The sequence below is a fragment of the Vipera ursinii genome (assembly GCF_947247035.1).
Source record: "Vipera ursinii genome assembly, chromosome: 8".
Classification (NCBI taxonomy): domain Eukaryota; kingdom Metazoa; phylum Chordata; class Lepidosauria; order Squamata; family Viperidae; genus Vipera; species Vipera ursinii.
Genome location: NC_139519.1, coordinates 3,607,007 through 3,633,207, shown reverse-complemented (window position 1 = coordinate 3,633,207; position 26,201 = coordinate 3,607,007). Strand labels below are relative to the sequence as shown.

At 44.8% G+C, this 26,201-nt stretch overlaps 1 protein-coding gene across 1 annotated transcript in view; it reads left to right on the top strand.

Annotated features, from left to right (window-relative positions):
- ANTXR1 (ANTXR cell adhesion molecule 1) overlaps positions 1-26,201 on the top strand; it is a gene marked incomplete at its 3' end in the record, with an annotated part of 168,815 nt that overhangs the window by 60,501 nt on the left and 82,113 nt on the right. The window contains exon 10 of the mRNA XM_083368341.1: positions 2,926-3,024. Coding sequence (XP_083224467.1) covers positions 2,926-3,024 — 99 coding nt within the window. The remainder of the gene's footprint in view (positions 1-2,925; positions 3,025-26,201) is intronic.

Here is a 26,201-nt window from a genome sequence, read left to right as displayed (position 1 = left end):
TGCTACCTATACATAATAATCTAGCCACCTAATGGTCAAAAGTAAATTGGCACTGGATAAGGGTCAATGGACTTCATAGTGGGAGGGCTGGACCTGGCTCTCTTGTGGCATCACAATGACTCCAAACTCATGACACATTTAATTCTGCCTTCCAGCTCAGCTTGCTGTTCCTCTATAGGTCCTTTCCAACTCCACATATTTGTGATTATGGACCTATACTCATGCAGCCAAAATTCAGTAACAAAAATGCTGATTTTCAGTGGGACAAATTGCATTTCTTTCTTACTTTCTGCACTCATTTCCACTTTTACCCCAAAACAGGCTGGAAAGTTCCACCCACCCCTCCCCATCCTCCCACCATGGCTCTGTGTCTGGAAAAACACCACAAAATATTTCCTGCTCCAGAACATTTTCTTTGGGAAATCTGTTAAACCCTTTCCAGAACGTCAAGGCAAAAAAGGGCCTTCTGGGGAACATTTAATCCCTGGGATATTGAGTTTTGGAGATCCTAGACTTGTGGCCTTTTCCTCTTCCCTCTTGCTCAGACAAGTATTGGAGGCTTTGAAGCTGGGCACACGTGGCTTTTCCCCCCACTGATTTTTGGGTTAGAGGAATTGGATGGATGAGTTCTCTAAACTTTTTTTTCAGGAAAAAGAAATTCTTTGACCGTTCCTCCTAGGCGGGACTTCCCCTTGGTGGTACTCTTGGCCTGAACTGAAGGACTCCACCGAGAACTCTGGGAAGAGTGGCAATAGCTGGGGGGAGGGGTGGAGTGAAAAGAGGAATCAACCTACAATCCCTATGTAGCCGCAAGCAAAGTCCAACCCCCCTCCCCCTTGAATTCTGTTGACCCTTATCTAACTCTACCCAGGTGCTCACCATTAGTTAAGATTTTTGTGCATAGACTATAGCAATAAATCAGTTTAATTGAACCTTCATGTGATTTTCTGCTTCTGACTGAAGTCCTCTTCAGATGTCCTCCTTGGGACTCAGCTGGGAAGCCAGAGAGACAGTTGACTCTAGAGATAGGATGGTCCAGTGAAAGAAAGTCACTGGAGAAAGGAGAATGAAGCAGAAGGTCTCTCTTCATTGCCGTGCACACAAAGGCAAGAATGTCACTAAACCTCCCATTGATTGAGATGTCCTTGATGCCTTCACTCCCGTTTCACTAATCAGCTGCCTCGATAACCCCTGTTTATCTATGAAATCTGAAATAACCAGATGAGGATTCTTCTTCTTCTCAGCAAAGGATGGGGGGGGCTCTTCTACCTGGCTACACCCTTCCCCGAATGAGCTCACCAGTTTGAAACCAGGGACTTGCTTAGGCTGGCTGTGCATCCAGCCCTTTGGGATGAAAGCAGCTGAGTCTTGGAGCGGAGCCTAGATTCCTGAGTCAATTTGTGTGCTTTGTGCAGCTATGGTGCAGGAGACGACCTCCCCCCCTCCTGCCCCCAAGGCATGGATTTGGAGAGAGCGAGAGCGAGTGGGCGGTGGCTGTTGAGCACCAGAGATACTGTTGATTCAGCAGAAAGTGGGGTCACTTGGCTTCAAAGCATCGACAGTCATCCTTGCTTGCTTCCCCATGATGATTCCTTCAGTTTTAAGCACTCTTGCACAGACAAAACTTGCTGACTGCAGGGCAGAATCTGTTTAGAAAACTCTTGGTGAAGTGTCGCTTCCGACTTTCGGAGGCTTTTTTTCCTTGCAGCAGCAGCAGCTCAAAAGGAGTGGCTCTGATCCCTTTTGTCCTACTGATCACTAGGGGCATTTAGACGAAGGCTTGTGTGCTTCAGAGGCTCCTTTGGACGGAAAACGTGGCTCTGGATCCGTGTTTCTCAATCCCAGCAACTTTAAAGTGTAAGGACCTCAACTTCAAGCATTTAGCACACAGGGCCAAAAGTTAAATCGAAATTAGTGCTGGGCCAAATGATTGAAATGGCACTAAAACACACACAGAGAGACACATACACAAGCTCTACATTGTGTAGTTGTTTCTCCCAATTTCCAGTGATGTGTCTTAACATGCATGATATTGGACCGAGGTTTTACAAAATGTTAAATTTTCTATGAATTTCCTCCAAATGTTTTAATTGTCTTTTTAAGATGATGAAATAAGATTGTATCATAAGACCTTCCTCATTTTTTTTCTTTCCGTTGTTGATTACTGCTCAAATTCCACTCTCAAATACCTTCCGTGATGCTAGAAAAAGACAGCTGCACAAGGTGGAGTGTATAAAGACGTCATTTATAGCTGTGGGTTCATCATTTTCAGAAATGATTGTGTTATACATTTCAGGAGCATTTGTGAGGACTTTCCTTTCTGTCGAGCCTTATTTGAGTTTTCCTCTGCTAATTATTTGTCTTGTTCTAACATCTCTTTGGGCCAAAATATACTCTGCCATATTCTCAGGACCTTAATTAAGATGACTGCCAAAACAAATTGGCAGTTAGTTTAATTGTGGAGATTTTGGTGCCCTCTGAGCTTGGTGGTTTGCTTACAGATGTTTCATTACCAGACATGGTAGCATCTTCATGTTCAAAAAAAAATCTGCAAAAGACCCACCAAGCTCAGAGAGCACCAAGGAGTCCACAGTTCAATCCTGAGCTACGTAAAGTCCCTTCTCTTGGTATCTTAATTTTCCTGGTTGATAGAAAGCTGGGAGTCAAGTCAAAAAGTAAAATAAAACGATCAACAAATAAAATGCCTCACCATATAAATGCCTTTATCTGGCATTATCATTTAATTATAATTTTAATAAATCAGTAATTATTTTAAACTCATAAAGAATATCTATATCGCTTCTTGGACGAAAAAATGACTTGATGGCACTTAATCAATCACGTTTTTTTTAAAAAACAACAACCAAAAACTCTAATGCCCTTCTCAAATAAGTGGGCATAAGCCGTGGTTTCCTTTACTTTCAGAGTCCTTCCAAGTTGTGGTGACAGGAAATGGCTTCCGACACGCCCGTAATGTGGATCGAGTCCTCTGCAGCTTCAGAATCAATGAGACAGTCACACTCAGTAAGTTACCATGCGGTCCTATCAACCAATAAACCCTGCATGTCTAATGATTTTATTTATTTTTATTGATTGCTTAAGGACAATAAAAACAAAACTGATAGCACCACCAGCATGATGCTGCTGCTGATGATGATGATTCCAGTCCTAATAATGGTTGTGTTGCATTGTTCATTTGTGTGGCATTTGCGGCATTGACTGAAAATCCTTGCAGAAGGAAGGAGTGCTGTGGCTCAGCTTTGCCATCCTACTTCATTCAAGTGTCCTTGACACAGAGAAGAAGGTTGGTAGGAATCCAGAGTTATCCCCAGGGGATGGTCAAAAAGGCAAGAAGGTGGTGGTGGTGGTGTGCCCCATGAGACACACATAAGAACCTAGCTTCAGTCTCACTCTTGGAGATGCCAACTTGACTTTTTTGTCTGCACCCTACAGTCATCTCTGGAGCTCCTCTGTTAACCAATGGTGATGGTGGAAGTGTTGGTGTTAAGCTTAGCTTCCTTCTCTCTTGTTGCAGGTGGGAAAAAGACATGGAGAGATATTTTTTTCGTGTATCTTTTTGCCTTTGCTACTATTGGGCTGGATTCATACAATACAGTGCTTTCTAAACCTAATGTCAGGACTCAGTTCAAAACCTCATCCTAAGAAAGCAGGACTTTGGAGCAGTTTCTTCCAAAAGGAACTTTTATTAGGAGAAGCTGATAGCAGACATAATAGGCAGGATCTGAGGGTTTCCAACTCAGGTCAATAGGTTAAAAGAGTCCCAAGCAAACCCCACCCCAAGAGTTCATCTGGTCAGTTTGAATGGGCCAGTCCTCAGGTGTTAAGTCCGCTGTGGGAAAGGAGCTGATAATGGAGTCTGTTCCCATGCTTGTGATGATGTTGTTAGGTCTTCACACCTTCTCTTCCGCAGCGACAGATAAGCCAGATGGCTGGAGGCACATTCTTTTCTCACTGCAAGATAACATCAAGGGAGAGACAGTTCAAAGACCAAGTATGCAGGAATAGCGGCAGGGATACATTGTAGCAAAGCAGAGAAACAGCCCACAGAGCCTTTCCCCTTCTCCCTCAGGAGAATGGCAGAACCCTCAGTAAGAAATAGAAAGATTTGAAATAGATTTCCTCCCACCAGTATAAGAATGGGTTCTGACATCCAGCCCCCTTAAAAGAAAGACAGATCCACCTGTAGAAAACAAAAAAGGAGAAAGAGAGACAAGGATTAGCCTGGTTTATCAGGGTAAGCAGCGTGAAAATTACTAAGGAGTCGGGGGGGGGCTAATGTGACGTTTCTGGACCCACTCATTTTGGGAAGGTGATAGATGTTTCTATGCTACCAGGTATTGGATAGAGCCATGATGTTTTCTAGAATCTAGGATTTCTTTAATTTAAAAATGTTGTTCGCCTTCTACCATGATTGGAGGAGTGGGAGGAGTTTCGGCTGGCCTTAAGGGTGACTGGAGTTCATGTTTTAAAAGGCTACAGTGGAAAATTGGGTGAACCTGTCCGAGTGTCTTTGGAAGTTCTAATTCTAATGTGACAGGATTAATTATTCTTTTAATGGAAAAAGGTCCTACAAATTTCATTCCTAGCTTTTTTGAGGGTTGTAAGGATTTTAAGTATTTTGTTGACAGATAAACTTTCTCTCCTACTGTAAATGGTTTTGGTTCACTCTGTTTTTTATCTGCTTGGATCTTATAAGCTTCTCTAGTTTCGTCTAATGCCTTCCTCACTACCGGCCAGATATTTTGCAACTGTGCCATCCATTCCTTTAAGGAAGGAATGGTGGGATCGCAGGCTGGGAGTTCAGGCATTGGGTTAAAACTTTGTCCATTTGCAACTTGGAAAGGAGTGTAACCCATGCTGGAATGGACTGCGTTGTTATAGGTGACCTCTGCGAACGGAAGTAGGTCAGTCCAGTTGTCCTGCTGGTAATTAATAAAACATCTTAAGAACTGCTCCAGTACTGAGTTCAACCGTTCAGTCCCACCATTCATCTGCAGATGATGACTAGATGACAGCCCCTGGGTGGTCCCCAACAGTTTTAAGAATGCTTTCAAAAATTCTGATGTGAACTGTACTTCTCTGTCTGATATGATTCATTGTGGGGCTCCATGAAGTTGATAGATATGTTGGACAAAGAACTTTGCAAGTGTTTGCAGATTTTTTGGCATGGAATAAAATGTACTTGTTTAGAGAACAAGTCCGTTACGACCCAGATGACTGTGTTCCCCCCACTTTCTGGTAATTTCACAATGGGGTTGCTGCTGGCTGCAATAAGCCTGGGGTCTTTCCTTGCATTCTCTTTGCTGCAGCACAGACTGGACAGCTTGGTCACATAATTTTTAATGTCCTTTTTTGTTGACGGCCACCAAAACTGCCTTTCCACTAGATGTAAAGTTTTTACAAATCTGAAATGTCCAGCTGATTTAGAGTCGTGGCATAACTGCATGAATGTTAGTCTCTGGCTTTTTGGGATGTACAACTTTCCTCCCACCCATGGTCAACCATCAGTCATGGTGCATAGGTTCTTGTGGCTTAGGAACCATTCGTCGGTTTCTAGCGCTTTTTTGAATTCAATCCCTGCTTGGCTCGCTAGGGGCTTTTGAAGTTTGGCTTGTGCTTGGGCGGTGACTTGTGCTGCTAATTGCTTCAATGGCATAAGTGGGACTGTTATTTCTGTTCTGTTACTATTGTACTGGGGTAATCTGGACAGTGCATCTGCTAAGTAGTTCTTTCCCCACGGCAAATGCTTTAAAGTAAAGTTAAAACAGTGGAAATGCTGTGACCATCTCTCTTGTTTAGGCATTAGTTTCCTGGGTGTTTTCAGTGCTTCCAGGTTCTTGTGGTCGATCCACACCTGGAAAGGAATATTGTTCCCTTCCAGGAAGTGCCACCAGGTGAGAAGAGCCCATTGAACTGCATAAGCCTCTTTTTCCCATCTGTCTCTGTGAGTTTCCTTGATGTATATGCACAAGGCTGCAATTTTCCCTCCTCATTTTCCTGTAATAGTACTGCCCCCGCAGCTACATCACTAGCATCAGCCTGAATCTCAAAAGGTTTCTCAGTGTCGGGGTGACTTAAAACTGGCTCTGCGGAAAACAGTCTTTTTAACCTTTCAAATGCGGTTTGACATGCCACCATCCATTTCAAAGGCTGGCTCGGTTTCGGTTTCCCCTCCCCCTTGGTCTTTAATAAGTTCGTAATTGGCAGTGCAATCTGTGCAAAGGAGGGGATAAATTGGCAGTAAAAAATAGCGAATCCAAGGAAACTTTGCAATTGCAGCAGGGATACATTGTAGCAAAGCAGAGAAACAGCCTGCAGAGCCTTCCCCCTTCCCCCTCAGGAGAATGGCAGAACCCTCAGTAAGAAATAGAAAGATTTGAAATAGATTTCCTCCCACCAGTATAAGAATGCGTTCTGACACCTAGGTGAATAAAACACAGTTCAGGTATTCGTACAACATGTTCATCTGAGGGAAGTGAACCACTCTTCAGTTACTGCTATGCTTAAACTGAAGGCTTGATTTGTTCAACATGTTGGAGACAATGGCTGCATTCCCACAATCCCTTGACTTGCTTTTTGTTCAACTGCTCTTTAACCTAGGCCAGGGGTCTCCCAACTTGGCAACTTTAAGACTTGTGGACTTCAACTCCCAGAATTCCTTAGCCAGGCATACCATGGTGCAAATTTAGGTTTGTTATTGGAGAAAGCAGATTGACAAAGCTACAAACAAAAACAGGCAATTGTGTTAGTGGTGGAGTCCACTCAGTAATTCTGTGTTTCTGTCCCCTATAAAAGACTACCAATCATAATGCAATTATCACAATTACCTTTGGTTTCCTTAGTCTTGTATATTCTGCCATATACATCTGCACCAGGAATCAGTATGTGAAATTCCTGTACAAGCAAGGAGTGTCCATGCCAGGCTACCCAGATTGGATATGGCAGGCGGTTTAACTGATTTCACCCAGCATGAAGTTCTTGAAAGCCCTTTGGAAAACTGAAATGTCCAGCAGACTTGCTAGCAGTCTGAAAGTCACTTTCTTTCTATGTTTATTTTTTATTAAAGAGTTTTTTTTCCATTGAGTGCAAATTTGAATTAAAAATAAGGCAGATGGAGAAAAGTAGTAGCGAAGTGAAGAAGAACAAAGTAGAGATGGAGGAAAAGGAAAGAATGAAGAATAATAAAGCACGTGACCATCTCAAGCTCCACAAGGAGCACAAAAGTTTTCACCTGAGGTTAGAGACAGCCAGGGTCAGCCCTATAGATTCCCTGGGGGGATGAGGGGTGCAACAGTCTAATGTGCTAGGGCAGAAGGCAAGCTGTTCTTCATTTCAGGATGTGTGCAGGGTGTTTTGACAAGTTAATGAATAAGGTAATAAACTGCCGGTAATTACTGTTGAAGTAATCTAAAACAGTGTTTCTCAACTTTGGCAACTTTAAAAGGATCTAAAGTTATCTTTCTTTTTTTTAAAAAAAAAATAGCCCTTTGCTTGTTCTTCTGCCAGGAATTCCTCCCGACCCTCTCTTCTCCATCTCTTCTCTTGCAACACACAAACTTTGCCTTCTTGTTGATCCCAGGGGCATCTATGACACACATTAAGAAGTGGCAGATTAGGTGTTATTTTGTGCTGGTGGGATTGACCCATGTTGGAGAGTCTGGATACATACCAGAATCTTGGAAACCTCTCAAGGAGTGCCCATCCCTTGTTTATAGTGAGTTCGGGAAGGTGGAGACTGTTTAGTGACTTGAAATGCTTCTTCGTGGATTTTTCTTCATGTGGGCTGAGTTGCAATTTATGAGATCAGCATTCCTTTCCCAGTCCCTCCATGGTTATCGCCATGTTTTACAGCTTCCAGCACACTCCAAAGATAACACCTCACAGAGGGTGTTGCAGGAGTCCAGCAACGAGGACACCACCCTGCTTGCAAACGATGCCTGTGAGAGGAATCTTAGCATCAATTGGTTGACAGTCTCCACATTTTCCTGATGCTGTTCTTTTTTTTATTAAAGAGTTTTACAAAAACAAGATTTTACAATATATCCCCAAATCCCCCCCACCCCAAACCCGCCCACTTCCCCCCCACACTTCCCAGAACTAAATACAGGATTATAGTTATAATAATCATATTCTAAATAAAAGTTATGCATAATATACAATTAACCAAATTCATAATGTGCTTTAACTCCCCTTTAACATAACTACATACAAAGTACCAATAACAATATCCCTGTAAAATCTACTCATAAGCTAAATGGAACTTTTTAGTCCCATATTTATTCTGAATATTTTATTTTATTTATTTATTTATTTATTTATTTTTATTACATTTATATCCCGCCCTTCTCCGAAGACTCAGGGCGGCTTACAAGCTTAGCAGTAGCCTTCATTCTATGTATATGCCTGCTTGTTAGGGCTTTCGCCCCCCCCCAGCGGCATTATTACAAAGTCAGCTTATTGCCCCCAACAATCTGGGTTCTCATTTTACCTACCTTGGAAGGATGGAAGGCTGAGTCAACCTTGAGCCTGGTGGGATGCGAACCTGCAAAAATTGCAGGCAGCTGGTGTTACTTAAGGAGGCATTAGCCCACTGCTCCACCAAGGCTCTATATAATCTATCCATCTCCTCCAAACTGAAATATATCTTTCCTGTGAATGATCTTTCAAGTAAGCAGAAATCTTAGACATTTCTGCAAGATTGTCTGTGCTCATATCCTGTCTGGTGCTAGATCTGGATGGGACAAGAGAATGCAAAGAACTTAAGGGTTCTCCTGGGGGGAGACCGAGCAGTAAAAGTGAGTGGTGGGAAGGCACGTAGAGGACACATGTGGTGTAGACTGCCATGTGGCTAAGCACCTGACTCCATTTTTACAGGTTGTAGTTCATGTAACATGAAGAACTATAATAGCAAATGTAAAGAACTTCACACGCTACTTGGAAATAGCTGAACAAAAAACGGTGACCACTGGAATGCCCATGAAACCCTGGGGAAAAGCTCCAATCTCAAGCCAAGTTTGAACCTTGAGTAACACTCAGGGAAAACCAGATCCCAAAGGAAGTTTTTCCGGTGGTGACATTTAACCAAAAAACTGCCATCCTTGTGGGGAAAAAGGAGCTATTTTGCTGAAGTGTGGAAATGGATAGAGAAGCCACAAAAAGGCCACAAAGAAAAAACAAAGGCAAAAACTGCAACTCTAGGTAGATCAAAGAAGCCAAGAGCCCAACAGGAATATTTTTGAATTAAAAATAAAAGGGAAACATTAAGAGAGGAAAATCTGTTTTAGGAGAGATTCTTCCAAATGTAAGCACTTTTCTCCAGCCCTGTCAGGCTGGATCTCGCATTGCTCTCACACTACTTTACTCAGATGTGCCACAATTCTGCTTTATCCTCAATCTCAGAAAGTGTTGTCACCTCCTCTTCCTCCTCCTCCTCCTCCTCCTCCTCCTCCTCCTCCTCCTCCTCCTCCTCTTTCTTGTACATCTTCTTCCTCCTTTTCCTGAAACCCACTCCATTCCCACAATCATTCCAACATCAGGACACTGCACAACATTTTTCTTCCTTCATTTCTTTTTTGTCTAGAGAACAAAGTTCTCACAACTCTTCACCACACAAAGCTCAGAGGTCATTTCTGCCCAGGGGAGAGCTTATGTGAGACTCTTTCTACCTGGCTCCCAGATAGTTTGTGTGGTACTTGAGGGCTGTCACACAGAAGAGAGGGTCAACCGATTCTCCAAAGCACGTGAGGGCAAGGCAAGATGCAATGGGTGGAAGATCATTAAAGAGAGACCCAACCTGGAACTAAGGGTAGATCTCCTGACGGTGAGCACAATCCATCAGTGGAAGGGCTTGCCTTTGGAAGTTGTCGGTGCACCATTACCGGAGGTTTTTAAGAAGAGATTGTCCGGGATGGAATAAGGTCTCCTGCCTTGGGCAGGGGGTTGGATTAGAAGACCTCTGGGGTCCCTTCCAGTCCTAGGATTCTAGGGTGCCTTTCTGTGATGCAGAAAGGGATGATGGATGCCATGGAGAACAGCCTGTAGAGGTTTTCCTCCTGTAAATCTTCACCGTGTAACTTTCTCCCTGACAAGTTCTAATGGTAGTAGGCCTTCTGAGCTTGAAAAGGGCTTCTCTTGTCTTCACAGCAGATATATAGTATAGCAGATGAGGTGGAGAAGAGCATTCCTAATAAGTTTTTTTTATTTTTCTTTCTATAAAGGAGAAGGATTGTTTGAATCAGTCTCAAAAACTTCCTGACATTCCCATGGATGGAATGCAGTGGTAGGGTTGATAGTAGACAATGCAAAGATGCAGAGATCCCCAAACCACTTGAATGCTTTTAAACCTCCATTCCCCAGTTATTGATAATGGGGGAGTTTCTGGTGTCGAGAAACCTTGGGGATAAAACCATTTATTGAGGCGGGAGCAAATGCCTGTATTTTACCTGCCATATTGGACAGCAGAGAATTCGAAAGGCAAAAGTATGGTGTCAAAAGATGGATGAGAAGTCAAAGTTCAAAAGTTCCTTCTTATCTGAAGGTGTTGGTCGTGATGAAGAAAGATGTTGCTGACTCAGCAATCAATTTTATGGATGTTTCTATCAAGAGTTTACATGCTGGACATTATTGATCAGTGCTCCCCTTACTCTGAAGCAGATTTCTCCAAGTTAGTTTTATTTTCTAGCAAAGGATTATGGGAAATAAAGTTTCCATACATCTGGAGAACACCAAGACGGCTAACACTGAAGATAGCTAAAACCAGCCTCCCAGAACTCATGCTAAATATTTTCCCATTTGGAACCTCAGAAGATGTTGAAACAGATAGTGGTCCACCTTTGGAGGGACTCTTCAAATTCTGCAAGGTTTGCTCTCAGGAAAATAACACCTTCTTTGCCCACAACAGCTGGAGAACTAGAAAGATTTGTGGGAACCAAGCACAAACCTCAATTGTTGAAAAGAAACAAAAAGGAAATAAGAAAATGTAGTTGCTTCTATATAACCACGTAACCACACTGCCCAAAACACTTGGCAGGGTTCCAGGAAGTAACTTCCAAGACAAACATTGGCATCCAATTTCTGGAGTACGCACATCCTGGGCAAGAGGATTCTGACTTCAAACCAAACGCCAATAAGATGAAGCAAATGGTGGCTTTTTTCCTATTTACACCTAACATATGGCCAAAATATGTCCTGGCAAACCGCTATTTTCTGCCACATTCCCATGAGGTTGCTTATGAAGAAGAGATGTTTATGCCACCCATCTCTCTGATGCCCTTTGACTACACTGCAGACTAGACAACTTCATGGAACAGCTGCAAATAAAGAACAGGAAGCTGCCACTGGACTTTACCTTTTCCTTTCCCTGCTACTAGATCAAAATGGACAAAGTAAATAAGATTGGTGCTCCTGGAGCACTGAGGCCTTCCCCACGTGCATTCAACTCTGGCACAGAGATTCTCTGGCAGTTTCTTTTTCTGCTGTGTCCTCCTGAGGTTTGTATCCTCTCGTGCCCAGCCTATGAATGAAAGAGGCTTAAGCCAGTTGTAAACTATCTTGGTGTTAAAGTTGTGCTGTCCCCTCAAGCTGACAACACCCACAGGCAGCTGTCAGAGGGGTAAAATCCGTTCTAAGATCCAATCTGGGTTGGTCACTAGGACCAGAGATTTACTCCTCTGAGCTTTCGGACTCATTCTGGAGCCCATCTTCAGGGAACTTCTCTCTGCTAGAATATGTACTTTGGGCTATTCTGTGAGTCGTATTTATGTGGTGCCTTCCTTTTGGCTGATTGGTGTGTTGATGGCTGGTGATTGGCTGTTATTTCCTTGTGCTGCCAAGCCCTCGGCTCCTAAATACTTGATTAAGCTGGTGGTAAATCAGCACTCCTGTAAACTGACAAGGGGCCCATTTCCTAGGCTTCAATCATTTCCCTGGCTATTTTTGTCCTTGCTTGGCCAACAATCTTAGTAGCTGCAAGATTGAATGTAGGTCCTTGTTCATTGCAGTGTGAGGCTATTAACAAGTTTGGGTCTCCTCATCTGACAGCTCGCTTGTGTTCTTGCAGTCTGGTGGTTAGCTTCTTCTCCGTCTGTCCTACATAGTCACAGGGGCAATCCATGCAGGGGATCCAGTAGATTATATTGGAAGTATCTCCCATCTCCAAGAGACCTTTTGTATGGTAGCCTCCAGACAGTGTGCGATGCCCACTTGCAGATTTTGGAAGCTGTATTCTGCTTCCAAATGTTATGCTTGAGCACTCCTTACATCAGAGGCAGTCGGGGGGGGGGAGACAGAATTTGGTGGTATCAGAGGCCTGGTTGGGACTGAGGCAAGCATGGGCTCTCTCTGCTGCACCCTGATCAGCCTCATCTGCCACCACTGGGTGATGAGTTGTGCCGGCAATCTGTTGGAGCCACACGATTGTCCCACTGTGATCAGACGGCAGTTCCCTCAGAGCGTTGTGGCCCCAACAGATTGCGCGCAAGAACTAGCATGATGGAAGAGAATTGGAAACACCCCACTTCCCAAAGGCACATGCCCTTTGGAGTCACCAGGCTGTTCTTCTACACTTTATTCCACTTGGGCTACAGCAGAAAGGTGTGCAGGAGGAGGGACGAGGAAGGAACCTCAGGTGAATCCTGCAGCCAGACATCCCTCAATCCTGCTGCAATGTGAAATTGACAGCTGTTTCCCCCACTGCTGGTGACGTGCTGAAGAGGGAGGACAGCGAAGAATCAGCCAGTGGTTGGCTTATCAGGGCTGCAGACATGTCATTAGGACAGCCTCACCTGGCAGCCAAGTAGAAAAGGCTCCACAGAGGCGAGACAGGGATGGGCCACAGTGACAGCGTATTCCGGCCAGTATAGTTCTCATCCAACTCAAGGATCACTGCAGGCTTCTGCTGCTTGAGCCAAAATGATGGCAACTGTGATGTGTTAATGTGCCCAAGCTCTCACCCTTTGCCACATGTGTCCCCTATTACAATGCATGTGCAAAAGCAGGGGGCCCTAACCCCTGGGCCACAGCCTGGTACTGGGCTGTGGCCCATTCGGAACCGGGCTAGGCAAGTGGCAGGAAAGTGCATATGCGCAGCTCTATTTGCACGAGCGGTGGTCACCCACCACCAGCTTCATGTGTGCATGTGTGCCCGCCACTTGGGCAAATGGAGCTGTGTGCACAAGTGTGTGTGCCTGCAGCTCACACAGAACCATTTCCTCTCCCCCCACTGCCGGTCCACAAAGCCAGAAAGGTTGAGGACCAGTGTTCAAAAGGACAGATGCTTGTGTCACAGCAGTGTGATGCTACTTTCATCATCCGACAGATGGATGTGACTGGTTGACAAGCGCCTCGGTAGAAAAAAAAGGCTCAATTAAATTTTGAAGATGAGAAACACGACACCAAAGACTTTTAGGATACTTGTCTGTTCTAGTTAACCAAGTTAAAGGATCCATACAGTTGCAGCATGAAGAAACTATCCTGAAAAATAAAAGTGCGCCACAATTTAAGAGAGAGGAAATGGCAAAGGGCATGAAGAGGGTAAAACTTAGACTGTTTATCCAACTGAAGGCCTGAGAAAGGTTGAGAACATCCATCAGAAATGGTCTCCAGGAATTGGTTTCCCACAATCGTAGGAGCTACCCATTTTGGTCATCAAATCCAGTCTCTCCAGTATAATTGGCCCCACTTTAATGCCCCTTGATTGGGAGTTCTTTAGGAGGACTCCTGAAGCAGCCATGCCTGAGCTAGGAGCCCTCAATTTGCTCTTCTTGGGTGTAGTGAACAACTTCCATCATCCTCAGCCAGCATGGTGGTGATGAAGGTATGTCCAGCAAGGCTACTTCTATGTTTTTCAAACCTGGCAAATTTAAGATCAGTGGACTTCAATGCCCAGAATTCCCCAGCCAGCCTGATGCGTCTGGAATGGCCTGGCTTGATGTGAATCTCTTTTTTATTCCATTTTCAGCCAGGAAAGGGTCTCTCTCTCATTTCATCACGGACTTATTTGCAACCACACTTTGGCTGGAGGCAGAGCTGATGCAAGGCTGTCTGTGTAAACCAGGGGTGGGGAACGATGGTCCTTTTAGACCTGTGGACTTCGACTCCCAGAATTCTGGCTGCCTTAGGAATTCTGGGAGTTGAAGTCCACAGGTCGTAAAGGGGCCATTGTTCCCCATCTCTGGTTTAAACACTCAGTCAAGGCAGAAGGATCCAGAAATGTCATTTTTCTCCTGACATCCCTTGCTGTCCATACAAGAAGCAAACTCCATAAGAGAGTCCCCTCCCTCCCTCTCTCTCTCTCTCTCTCTCTCTCTCTCTCTCTCTCTCTCTCTCTCTCTCTCTCTCTCTCTCTCTCTCTCTCTCTCTTGCTTCTCTGTCTCCTTGCCTGCCTACCCAGCAAGCAGCATCGTCAGTAACTTTGGCATCCGGAGTGCATATGATGTTGCTGCTATGCAAACTGGGCTGTTTCAGCATGATTTGGGGCATGGTTTTCATTACAGCATTAGCCAAACACTCATTCCTCATTTGCTGCACTTTCCAGCAGGCGATTTTGTCTGGCTTGGGACGGAGGGAAGGCACCAGTTGCTTCTTCTCTTGGCGTCCTTTCCTCCCCGCAAAATTGGTTCCATTTTTTTTAAAAAAGGGACTCTTTTTTGGAAGGACTATTCTCTCCCCCTCTCTCTCCCTCTCTCTCTTCCCCCTCCCCCTCTCTCTAATGAGAGTCAGAAACATTTCAGGGCCAGAATAAGCAAACATTTCTGGAGAGTGTGAAGATTTCCAAGGTATTCTTCGGAGGCCACTGGCAATTCTCTTGGACCCAAAGCTGCCAGGCAAGGAAGCAGAGGAAATTCAGCCATTCAAAGCCCTGTCCTCCTACCAGTACCTCCTGCACCAAATCAGCTATGTGAAAGAAAGAAAAGAAGACAATTCAAAGAGCAGAGACCCAGGAAAGAAGTGTCTTGCTTTCATTTTCTTCAGGTGCAAACAGAAAAGGTTCTGTTGGATCTGGATGGCCGCAGGGGGATTTGCGGGCAGAACTGAAAAGCCAAGGGGCGTTCATCGTGCAGGCACAAAAATCATCTTAACTTTTTTTAACCCCTTGCAAATATCTCTGGCTGGCTGGCCTTTGGAGGTTTATTTAGGTAGAAAAGGGTTTATAGAGCCTCTCGTCGTCCAGGACTAACAAAAATCAGGACTGTCTCAGTTAACGCCTTCCAGTCCTCAGCCATTCTGCCTTTGTAAATCAGGGAATGAATTGTGGTTCTTTCTTAAGGCACTTTGACCATGATGTGAGAGTCAGAAACACAGAGAAGCTATAATACAGAGGAGGATTCATATCAGAGTTTTAAAAATCACCTCCCTTTTCCACCCACATTGCATCATTGCTATATCACTGAGGTTGCTGGGGTTCCTCAGAAAGTTATGACACTAAATGGTTGCCCACCAAGGCCTCACCTGGATGTTGGGTCTCCTGAGGTTGCTGTTCACCTGATGCTTCAGGGATCTCTTGCAGGGTCCAGATAGTTTGTGATGAAGCACCATCTTAAGGTCTGGAGGGAGACTCCTCTCCATTTTCTTGAGACACCTCCATGATTTGTGTCTTTCCTAGAGGCAGAGCAATGACCCAGCCGTATCCTATGGCTTTTCCAAGAATTCATCCTTCAGAGAGCCTCCAAATCCTGCTAGCATAATGCCATGGTTTCTTTAGATAAGCAGTTTATCTAAATAGGGAAGGTGCAAAATGGTTCAAAGTCTCCTTCAATGGAGGCCTTGGAGGACTTCCTGAGCACTTCCTGTAAGTTGTCCTGGCACCTACCTGGTTTTTTATTTTTGTTTTCTGGATTCCTTTTTCCTTTCACTTGCCAAACTAGCCTACAGCTCTGCAATTTCCTGGTTGTCAACTTTCCAAGTCCTAATCTTGCCCAACTCAGCTTGGCTTGGCTTGTTCGGGATCATCCAAGAATAGCTAAGCACAGCAGCCACAACATGCAGTCAAAGCCCCACCCCTTTGGGCATCCATCAACTTGGCCTGCACAGGCAAAAGGGCGGGGCTTCGCAGCATCATGCCCACCATCTTGGCTCTTGGCCATCCCCCATGGGCACTCCTGGCTGAAACACTGCCATTAATTGAGGCTTGAAGGAAAATTCCCTCAAGCTGAGCTCGACTCAGCCGTATGGACACCTTCCTCTGTTCTTCTTGACAACAGCAGCGATTGTTGACTCCTTCTTCCATGATTTTTTAAAAACTTCCCATTGTGGGATTACTAGTGGTTTCCCCTCATCCTAGTTTTCCCTTAAGCATCAAAGCCAATGGGTGACTTTGAGTCGGTAACTATCTCAGTGCAAACCACTTCACAGGGATGTTGTGGTAGGGAAAATAAGAGAGAAGAGCATTATATAAACTCCTCTGAGTTGTGCAAAATAAAGACAGGGGTATAAAGCTACAAATAGACTAATAAGTAAGTAAAGAAGGAAGGAAGGAAGGAAGGAAGGAAGGAAGGAAGGAAGGAAGGAAGGAAGGAAGGAAGGAAGACAAGTACTAACCGAGTCTGACTCTGCTTTGATTTTCTTGAAGTCAATCAAAGTTGAGCAGAGCTTGCTTGGTAATATGCACTATATTTATTGAAGTTTATTTCATTTCCACTGAAATAGTTGCTTGGTTCTCTCATCTTTTTTGAAGAACCCAGGGCATCTTTGGCCAAGGAAGACGATGCCTCCTTGCCCTGATGTTTTGTGCAAGGGAAGAAGAAGGGAGGACCAGGATTGGAACCAGGTTAGGTAGTCAGAACTCTGAGCATCTAGCCTAAGATAGCGGTTTCCAAACTTGGCAACTCTAAGACTGATGGGCTTCAGCTCCCAAAATTCCTCAGCCAGGTTTGGAGACCCCTGGCCTAAGACAAAGGAGGAAGATACAGCTCCTTCCTATACGGCCAGATTTTTTTAAAAAGATGATGTTTAATTAACACTGAACTGGCAGATGGCCAATGTCATCTCTTTCCAAGAATTTTTTAAAAGAACTTTGTGGAAATAGAAGGAAATGTAGTTCAGTCTTTTGTTTTGAAGCAGTCGGGAGTCTTCCTTCTTTTAAAGCAGTGAGGGCTCATATCAACTTGTTCTCCTGTGGCATGTTTTTGTCCTTTTAAAAAAATATTGTATTTTAATTGGAGCGGTGGGATCTGGTGGCATGTTGAGGCATCAGTGGACGTGAGGTGGGCGTGTTGGCCCCTTGGAGCGAGCTGGCCAAGGAGACCAGGGTCTGGAATAGGGTCCATTGGCCGCCTTTGGAAGGAATTTTTAACCAAGTTTGTGGATGTCTAGACAAGACAGGCATCCCTGCAGGGGGGAAATCAAAAAAGTCACGATGGCAATCGCAATGATGCAAGGAAAGTCCCAGTCCTTTTTTACATGCATAATGCATGGTTCTGGAGCCATCTTGACTTTTTCGACCCCTTCGTGACTGTGGATGTGCTTGCTCTGTGATTCAGCATCAAGGCCAAGGTTGCTCTGGATTCCCTTTCTTGTTTGGGAGTCTCATTAGTTTGCTTCTGCAAAATGGGCCCCGGAGCAGCTAACAAGGTCTTCAAAATTTTCTGAGGGCTGGTGCCATCACTGTCTTCCATTTGGCTTCTTGGGGTAGTTATTTTTCTTTTTTCCCAGCTTCCCTTGCGTGACTTTTTTTTTGTCTAGTGATAAGCCTCGTTCTTCTTTGCATGCTCAAGACAGCTGTTTGTCTCTGTTCCTAACATGCCCATAACATTCCAGATGTGCCCAGATGTGGGTGTTCCATTTCTTCCTATCTGGGATCCCAGTTTCAACATTTGTTTTGCAACCAAAAATTTCCAGGAAAAAGTCAGAGGAAACTTACACAAAGTAATGCTTTGTTTGTGCCAGGAATGAAAAGAAAGAAAGCTGCGATGAAGCAAAACCGTTTCACTGAGCAAAATATTAACCCCACCACCACCTTAGCTTAACCGAGGTCCCGCCAGCAGCTCCAGACAACAAAAGAAGATCGGATGGAACGCAGGGGAGACAACAGCCGTCTTATGAAATATTCTCAGAAAGTGGAAACATGAGAGCTTGAGTCACAACAGTGATAAATGAGACCAATGATGAATGAGACCAGCCAGAGAGGCTCAAGGCTGGGAAAAACACACCAGGAACTATTTTTATTCTAGCTATGATTTCATGCTTCCCAGGCAGATTGTACCTACTGGTATTAATCTCCATGTCCATGCAGGCTGAGGATGATGGGAAATGTAGTGCAACTGCTAGATATTCAGAAGGCCTACAGATCCAGCCCCTCACAACCAGATGTGCCAAAGTGGAAGAAATTTTAAGAAGAATCTAATCTAAAATAATTTTGATATGCCTAAGGGGGAAAAAAGTATAATCTGTTCACTGGGGATTTCACGAGGGCCAAATATCTGCCCAACTCTAAAAGACATATTTGCAATATCTTCCAATATTGCAAAGAAGCGACTTCTTTACTCCTTCTTGCTTTGCAGATCCACAATGGAAATAAAAGAAAGAGAGTGCTGAAACCTGGCACTTAACTATTAAAATTGTTTGTTTCGATTGTTTTGTTTGAAAACTTTCCTCCTCAGTAGATGAGGCCCAGAATATTTTACGAGATTCAATTTAAAAAAATACAGTTTTGGAGCACTTAAGTGGAAAAACAGGAATGGCAAGAAATTCATTTCATTGGCTTCTTGTTCATCTTTTTCACTAGTTCTGCCTGTCGATTACTTAGTCTATTTTTTTCATTTAAAGAAAAAGATTCTGTGAATGTGAGGACATCCAGATCTTTAAGGGTTCATAAAGAAAGAAAAGGGAAGCAGGAAATATTGCTTTGGCTCAGATAAGCAAGGGAAGAATTCCCGATGTTTTTGCACATACCCTGCACATGTCAAGCTATGGTATAAGCATTGGTGGTACAGAGCCATATTTTCATCCTTCCATTCTTCCTGCATCCAAAGAGGACATTTTTGTTCAATTTTGCAAATTCGTCAGTCTCCCAAGGAGGCTCTCCTTAGGAGGCAGATTTCCTTTCCATAGGAATTGCGAAAGAAATTAATATCATGTGCACCAGGAGGAAAACACAGTCGCCTCAGAATAACCCAGGAAGGAATGTGCTGGGGCATGATCTGTTTTTCACAAAAAAAGAGTCCCAAACCAAACTGATGAGAAGTTGAGAGGCTCCTTTTGGATGTCATTATCCACCTTCCAATATTAAAAACACTCTATCTGCTACTGCAAATAATTATGGAAACAATAGAGTAGAGTAGAGTAGAGTAGAGTAGAGTAGAGTAGAGTAGAGTAGAGTAGAGTAGAGTACAGGAGAAGAGAAGAGAAGAGAAGAGAAGAGAAGAGAAGAGAAGAGAAGAGAAGAGAAGAGAAGAGAAGAGAATATTCTTTATTGGCCAAGTATGATTGGACACACAAGGAATTTATTTGTTTATAAACTCTCAATGTACATACAAATAACACAGTGATAGGTCATAGATCATAAATCATAGTTACAATTATTAAACAAAAGATACAACAAGTGATGATCATAAGATACCAATAGGAAAAGGGAGTAGGGAAGATGAGAAGATGACAAGGATAATAGCAATACAGCCTACTACATGGGTGAATATCGATAGGCCTAAGCAGTGTTTTTTTTTTAAAGGTGCCGGAACTCACACACAGCTCCAGCTCCAGGCTCTGGAGGCTTAGAAAAGGCCTCCGGAGTCCAGATCGGCCATGGGGTGTGTGTGTGTGAGAAATCGCTCTGCAGCCATAGATGCGGGTGGCAGAGGCCTTTTCCAGGCCTCTGGAACCCGGATTGGGCTGCTGGGGGTCCGCAAAATCACTCTGCAGCCATACCTGTACTTGTGCTGGCAGCTTAGAAGGAACCGATTCTTCCGTTCCGTGCGTTCTATGAGAAAAAAAATAAATCCCTGGGCCTAAGACAATGCTGTGGGAATTAGGTGTTCAGCAGTGATGGAATGGGGGAAGAAATTCTCTTTGTGTCTAGTTGTTTTGGCATACATAACCGCTTTTGGTGTTGAAGAGAAAACATTGAGATTCTTAACACTGTAGGACATGGGTGTCAAACTGCCGGCCCACGGGCCAGATGCATCACACGGAAGCTGCGCCCACCCCATTGCGACAATGGCAAAACAGTCCCAATACGCTGCACGACGTTGCGTGATGTCACGAGTTTGACATGTCTGCCGTACGAGGACAGCTTTGTTAGTCTTTGGTAGCATCTAATGAAGTCAGCTGCTGTCTAAAAAGCTGATCCTTTCCATAAAGTTTGGTAGCTGGACTCCAAATAACGCAGAACTCGTAACAATCTCTCCTAAGAAGACTCCGTGACTCCCAAAGCAACATTTTACCAGCAGAAACTGTGAAATTAGTAACCTCAAGAGTCTAGAATCCCAATCTGTGATGTTCCGCGATAGGCATTTCATCTGATTATTTTTCAATCAGGGAGAAGCTTTCCTTCCTTGAGCAGAAGAGTTTCAAGCAGTTTCAGATGTTTTGGAACTTTAAGAAAGGGATGCTGCTTCATTTATTTATTTTGGAAGAAAAAAAGCTGGCTCTTGTGCAGACCTTTGCTAATTTTTTTTGAATTTTAGCAGATTCTAAAGGAGTTGCTGAGTGCAGTTGAGGTTTCCTTTCCAGCTGCCTTCCGTTGTGAAATGCACACATTTAGCGGCAGCCCTGTGCTTTCAGGCGCACATAACTCTGACCAGCGATGATACATACGCAAGCAGCCTTTCTCGGCCGGCTTCCCTCCCCCAATCTGCAGTGTCAGAATTATAACACTCATGTTGGGCGGTTGCGATGGTTACAGATGTGTGTTTTGAGTGCTCGTTCTCAGGTTGCTTAAAACTTGCCAAGTTGCCTTCTCCCATAAAACAAGTCAGAAATGCATCTGGATAATCAGTCAAAAAAAGTTAAGATGTGTTTTAGTTTACTTATACCCCAGACATCGGTAACTTCAGAATGGAAAGATTGCTTTATCTGAAAATGAAACCGTAGCTTACTTATAAAGCTGTGTGGAGAGTTAATCTTATGCACCAAGGTAGAGTAGAAGATCAATTGCTCCTGATGAAAAGAAGAAGAATTGTTTGCAAAACTAACCTTCAGAAGCGGAGACCAAGCACAGCCTAGTGTAGAAAAGGCCTCATGTTCTGGAGCAGAAATACTAGTTTGCTCCAGATCCAGGACCATCCAATCTTCCACCAAACACCAGTTGGATTTACTACAAATACTTTGATTTACTACAGATACAAATACTTTGTCTTATCAGGTTGAGTCACACCACAGAAGGTCTAAGAAAAACCAGTGTCAGATTAATCCAGAGTAACTAACAAGTGTTATTTAATCTGAAAAGAGATTAAGGCTTCTCTTCTAAATGGCTTTAAAAAATCAAGATTATTAAGGGCAAAGATTACAACCATGTTATGATCCTCCCAATTTCACCTTAAAAGAGGCGGATCAGAATCTTGAGTTGAAGGCTGTGATCTTGTCCAGCTGTTTCTTCCATGTGTTTTTGGCAAACATCAGAAAAAGACTCCATTAACTGAAACTGACTTTGCTTACTCAGGCTCCATCCATGCATAAGTCGGTTCCAATAGAAACATTTCTTTGAAAGATTTAAAGATAAATCTGCAGGTCCCTCAGTCTGTCGTTTTATAGATCTCTTTGGTCAATAATGAGCAGGGCGACATTCAGTGAGCTCAGGCCAGTCCAGATAGAGCAGAGACGGACCAATGGATCTGTGTGCATGAGAGGCACCGACAGCCTTGAACGAGTCATTTGTGGCTAGTGAAGAATAAGATCACAAGCTGTGCATCTTCCAGAATCAGCCAGGCGGCATAGATGGCTGAGAAGGTGCATTGTTTTGAGATTCACTGCTACAACTGGAAGGGACTGGAGAATAAAGAGCAGGTCTGTTGTTTTGTACAGATGGCCCATGACTTACAACCACAATTGAGCCCAAAATTTCTGTTGCTAAGCAAGATGGTTGTTAAGTGAGTTTGGCCCCGTTTCTTACCACAATTGCTAAGTGAATCGCTATAGTTGTTGAGTTAGTAACACAATTGTTATGCAAATCTGGCTTCCTCCATTGACCTTGCTAGGTCAGAAGGCCGCAAAAGGTAATCGCATGACCCAGGGACACGGCGACCGTCATAAATACGAGTCAGTTGCCAAGTGTCTGAGTTTTGATTACATGACCATGGGGATGCTGCAACAGTCGTAAGTGTGAAAATCAGTCGTAAGTTCCTTTTTTCAGCGTCTTTGTAACTCTGAACAATCACTAAATGATCTGTTGTTAAGTCAAGGACTACCTGTACACAGTTTCTGCACTTGTTTGCCCTTGAGGCACACTTCTGTAGGTGCCTCTGGAGATAGTTTTGGGAGGCCATAAAATGTCTTCAATCAATAAATCAATAAATCTAGAGGGTGCTTTAGTTGAGCAGGGAAGTCCTGGGCTGATATGATGCTTATTTGTTGAAGGGTTAAAATTACTTTATATCTCATGGACCTTTGGACTGCTTGAAGTCTTCTCAGATAGTTGCTGTTTGAAATATCTTGGCTTTCTTGCTGTTTTTGAAGCTTCATTTGCCCGTCTTGGTTTATGGCAGTGGTCCCCAGCCTTTCCAGCTTGGCGGACCGGTGGTGGGGTGTGTGTGTGAGGAAATGGTTCTGTGTGAGTGGCAGGCACGTGCAGCTCCATTTGCATGAGCGGTGGACACTCGCCCGAGTGCGTGAGGCTCCATTTAAAAACTTTTGGGGAAATCTTTATGTGTGGATTGAGGGGATAGTCTGGGAGCAGGAGAAGAAAAAACCTGGACAGAGATGGAGGAGAAAAAGTGAAGAGCTGTGTCAGAGCTGGACATGGCCATCGAGTCTCTCTCAAGCAGAAGTGACCACAGGGAGAAAGGTCACAAAAATCAAGATGGCACCAGAGCTGCATAATGAAAGCCCTGTGCATTTTGTATGTGTAGCATGTGGTTGCGGCTACCATCTTGACTTTTTTGCAGTGGCGTAGCGTGGGTTGTCAGCACCCGGGGCAAGGCAAGTAATTTGCGCCCCCTAACCTGCTGGGCGGCCGCTGCACTGTCCCTCCCCCAGATAGTCCCTCGCTCTCTCTCCGCACCGCACCGCACGCCTGGCACCCCCTCCTCCACAGTGGACGGTGACCCGGCGGCTCAGATTGGATTCGCACAGCCAGCACTGCTGTGAGAGAGAGTGAGCCAGGCAAGGGCAGAGAGCTGCGAGTGCGAGTGTGCTCCCCCAGATGTTGCGGCTGGTGCGGCCGACCCCCCTTGCACCTCCCACGCTACGCCACTGCAGGGGTCGGCAACCTTGGCTCTTTTATGACTCGCGGACTTCAAATCCCAGAATTCCCGAGCCAGCATAGCTGGCTCGGGAATTCTGGGAGTTGAAGTCCGCGAGTCATAAAAGAGCCAAGGTTGCCGACCCCTGTTACCCAGGGGAATCTCCTTTTGTGAGGAGGACTCATCCCTTCCCAGGCCCAGATAATTATAGCTCTCTCCTCGCTGCAGTTCCCAACCCGCGGCGAGCGGCAACGGGGCGCGCTTCCCTTCTCTAGTGCGCTCCGGAAGCCAGGAGGAAACTGACCGGCTCCTTTTACGGCGAGGGACAAGCCGAGACAAGCCTGGTCCTGCTCCGAGGTTGTCCTGAAGCGCGTCCCCGCCCCCCCCCTCACCTTCCTGGCCTCTCCGCCGGGCTAGCGCTCGGAGAGGAGCTCTCTGGACAACCGGCGGCTTCCGCCGGGCAGAAAAAGCCGGTTCCGATTGGGCGGGAGAGGACCGTGGGGGGGGGAGGAGGAGGAGGAGGCGGAGAGGAAGAGAGTTGGGCTTGCAGCCATGAAATGTAAACCCAGGCGGGGGGGGAAAAAAGCCGCTCCGGTAAGTTGATCGCCCCTGCCTTGGCGAAGGCTGTCTTCGGCGGGACTCGGCTCGCCCCGGGGACCTGATGACTTCAGGCTCCAGCCGGGCCTGGCTCCCCGGAGCCTTCTAGGCCGGGCAAAGAAGAGCGCCTCCGACTTGTGGCCTATGGAGTTTCCGGTCGGAGCGGCCCGAAGGAGGAGTCACGCTGTGTGTTTGTGTGTGTGTGTGTGTGTGTGTGTGGCGCGCCGTGGGGCGTCAGGCCCTTCCCGGCTGGGGCTCCGGTGCCTCCGCCCTGCCGGATCCCGGCGCCGTCGAGTGCGCCCCCCCAGATGTTGCGCCCGGTGCGGCCGGCCCCCCCTGCACCCCCCACGCTACGCCACTGCTTTTTTGACCCCTGCCCCCTTGGGATGCCTTTGATTCAAAGTCTTCTTTTCTTCAGACTGAACTGCAGTTTTCCTGTCACAGCAGGCATGTCAAGCTGCCAGCCCATGGGCCGGATGCGTCACGCCGAAACCGTGCCCACCCCATTGCCGGCAATGGAGAAAAAGTCGCAATACATCACACGACATCACATGACATCACAAATTTGACATGCCTGTGTTACAGCAAAAACCTGTATCATCTTTATTACCTTCCTTTGAACCTTTGATCTCAGTTTTGAATAGAATAGAATAGAATAGAATAGAATAGAATAGAATAGAATAGAATAGAATAGAATAGAATAGAATAGAATAGAATAGAATAGAATAGAATAGAATAGAATAGAATAGAATAGGAGAGGAGCTGGAAGGATCTTGGAGGTCTTCTAGTCCAGCCCCCTTCTCAAGCAGGAGAACCTACACCATCAGACAGGTGAATGTCCCGTCTCCTCTTAAAAGTACCCACAATTTCTGGAGGCAAACTGTTCCACTGGTTAATTGTCCTCACTGTCAGGAAGTTTCTCCTTAGTTCCAGGTTGCTTCTCTCTTTGATCAGTTTCCAACCATTGTTTCTTGTCCTGCCATCTGGTGCTCTGGTGAACAACTTGGCCCCCTCTGCCCTGTGGCAGCCCCTCAGATACTGGAACACTGCTATCATGTCTCCCCTATTTCTTCTTTTCTTTAGACTGGCCAAACCCAAGTCCCTTAGCCGTTCTTCGTATGTTTTAGTCTCCAGGCCTTTAATCATATTAGTTGCTCTTCTCTGAATTTTTCCCAAACTGTCAGGATCTTTTTTGTGATATGGTGACCAAAATTGGCTGCAGTATTCCAGATGTGGTCTCACTAGGGTTTTATAAAGTGGTACTAATACTTTGTGTGATCTTAATTCTATGCCTCTGTTTATATAACTCAGGATTGTATTAGCTTTTCTGGCTGCTGCCTCACACTGCTGGCTCATAGTAAAGTGATCGTCCACTAGGACTCCAATGTCCCTCTCATAGTTACTGTTTTTAAGCCAAGTCTCGCCCAATCTGTATTTGTACCTTTGATTGTTTTTCCTGCCTAAATATAAAACTGTGCTTTTCTCCACATTGAAACTCATTTTGTTGGATAGGGTCCATTGTTCAAGTTTGTCAAGATCTTTTTGGATCCTGAGCTTGTCTTCTGGGGTGTTGGCTACTCCTGCTAGTTTGGTGTCATCTGGAAATTTGATGAATAGAATAGAATAGAATAGAATAGAATAGAATAGAATAGAATAGAATAGAATAGAATAGAATAGAATAGAATAGAATAGAATAGAATAGAATAGAATAGAATAGGGATGGAATTTAGAAGAGAAGAGGAGAGAAGAGAAGAGAAGAGAAGAGAAGAGAAGAGAAGAGAAGAGAAGAGAAGAGAAGAGAAGAGAAGAGAAGGTGGAAGGGACCTTGGAAGTCTTCTAGTCCAGCCCCCTGCTCAAGCAGGAGAACCTATACCATCTCAGACAAGTGACTGTCCAGTCTCTTCTTAAAAATCTCCAGTGATGGAGCACCCACAACTTCTGGTGGCAAACTGTTCCACTGGTTAATTGCCCTCACTGTCAGGAATTTTCTCCTTAATTCCAGGTCACTTCTCTCTTTGATGAGTTTCCAAGCATTGTTTTTTGCCCTGCCCTCTGGTGCTTTGGTAAATAGCATGACCCCCTCTTCTTGCTGGCAGTCCTTCAAATACTGGAATACTGCTATCATGTCTCCCCTATTTCTTCTTTTCTTTAGACTAGCCAAACCCAAGTCCTGCAGCCATTCTTCATATGTTTGAAGAGGCCTGAATTTAAATGCTACAAAATAATCGAAGAATGAATACTCTGGAGTGACAA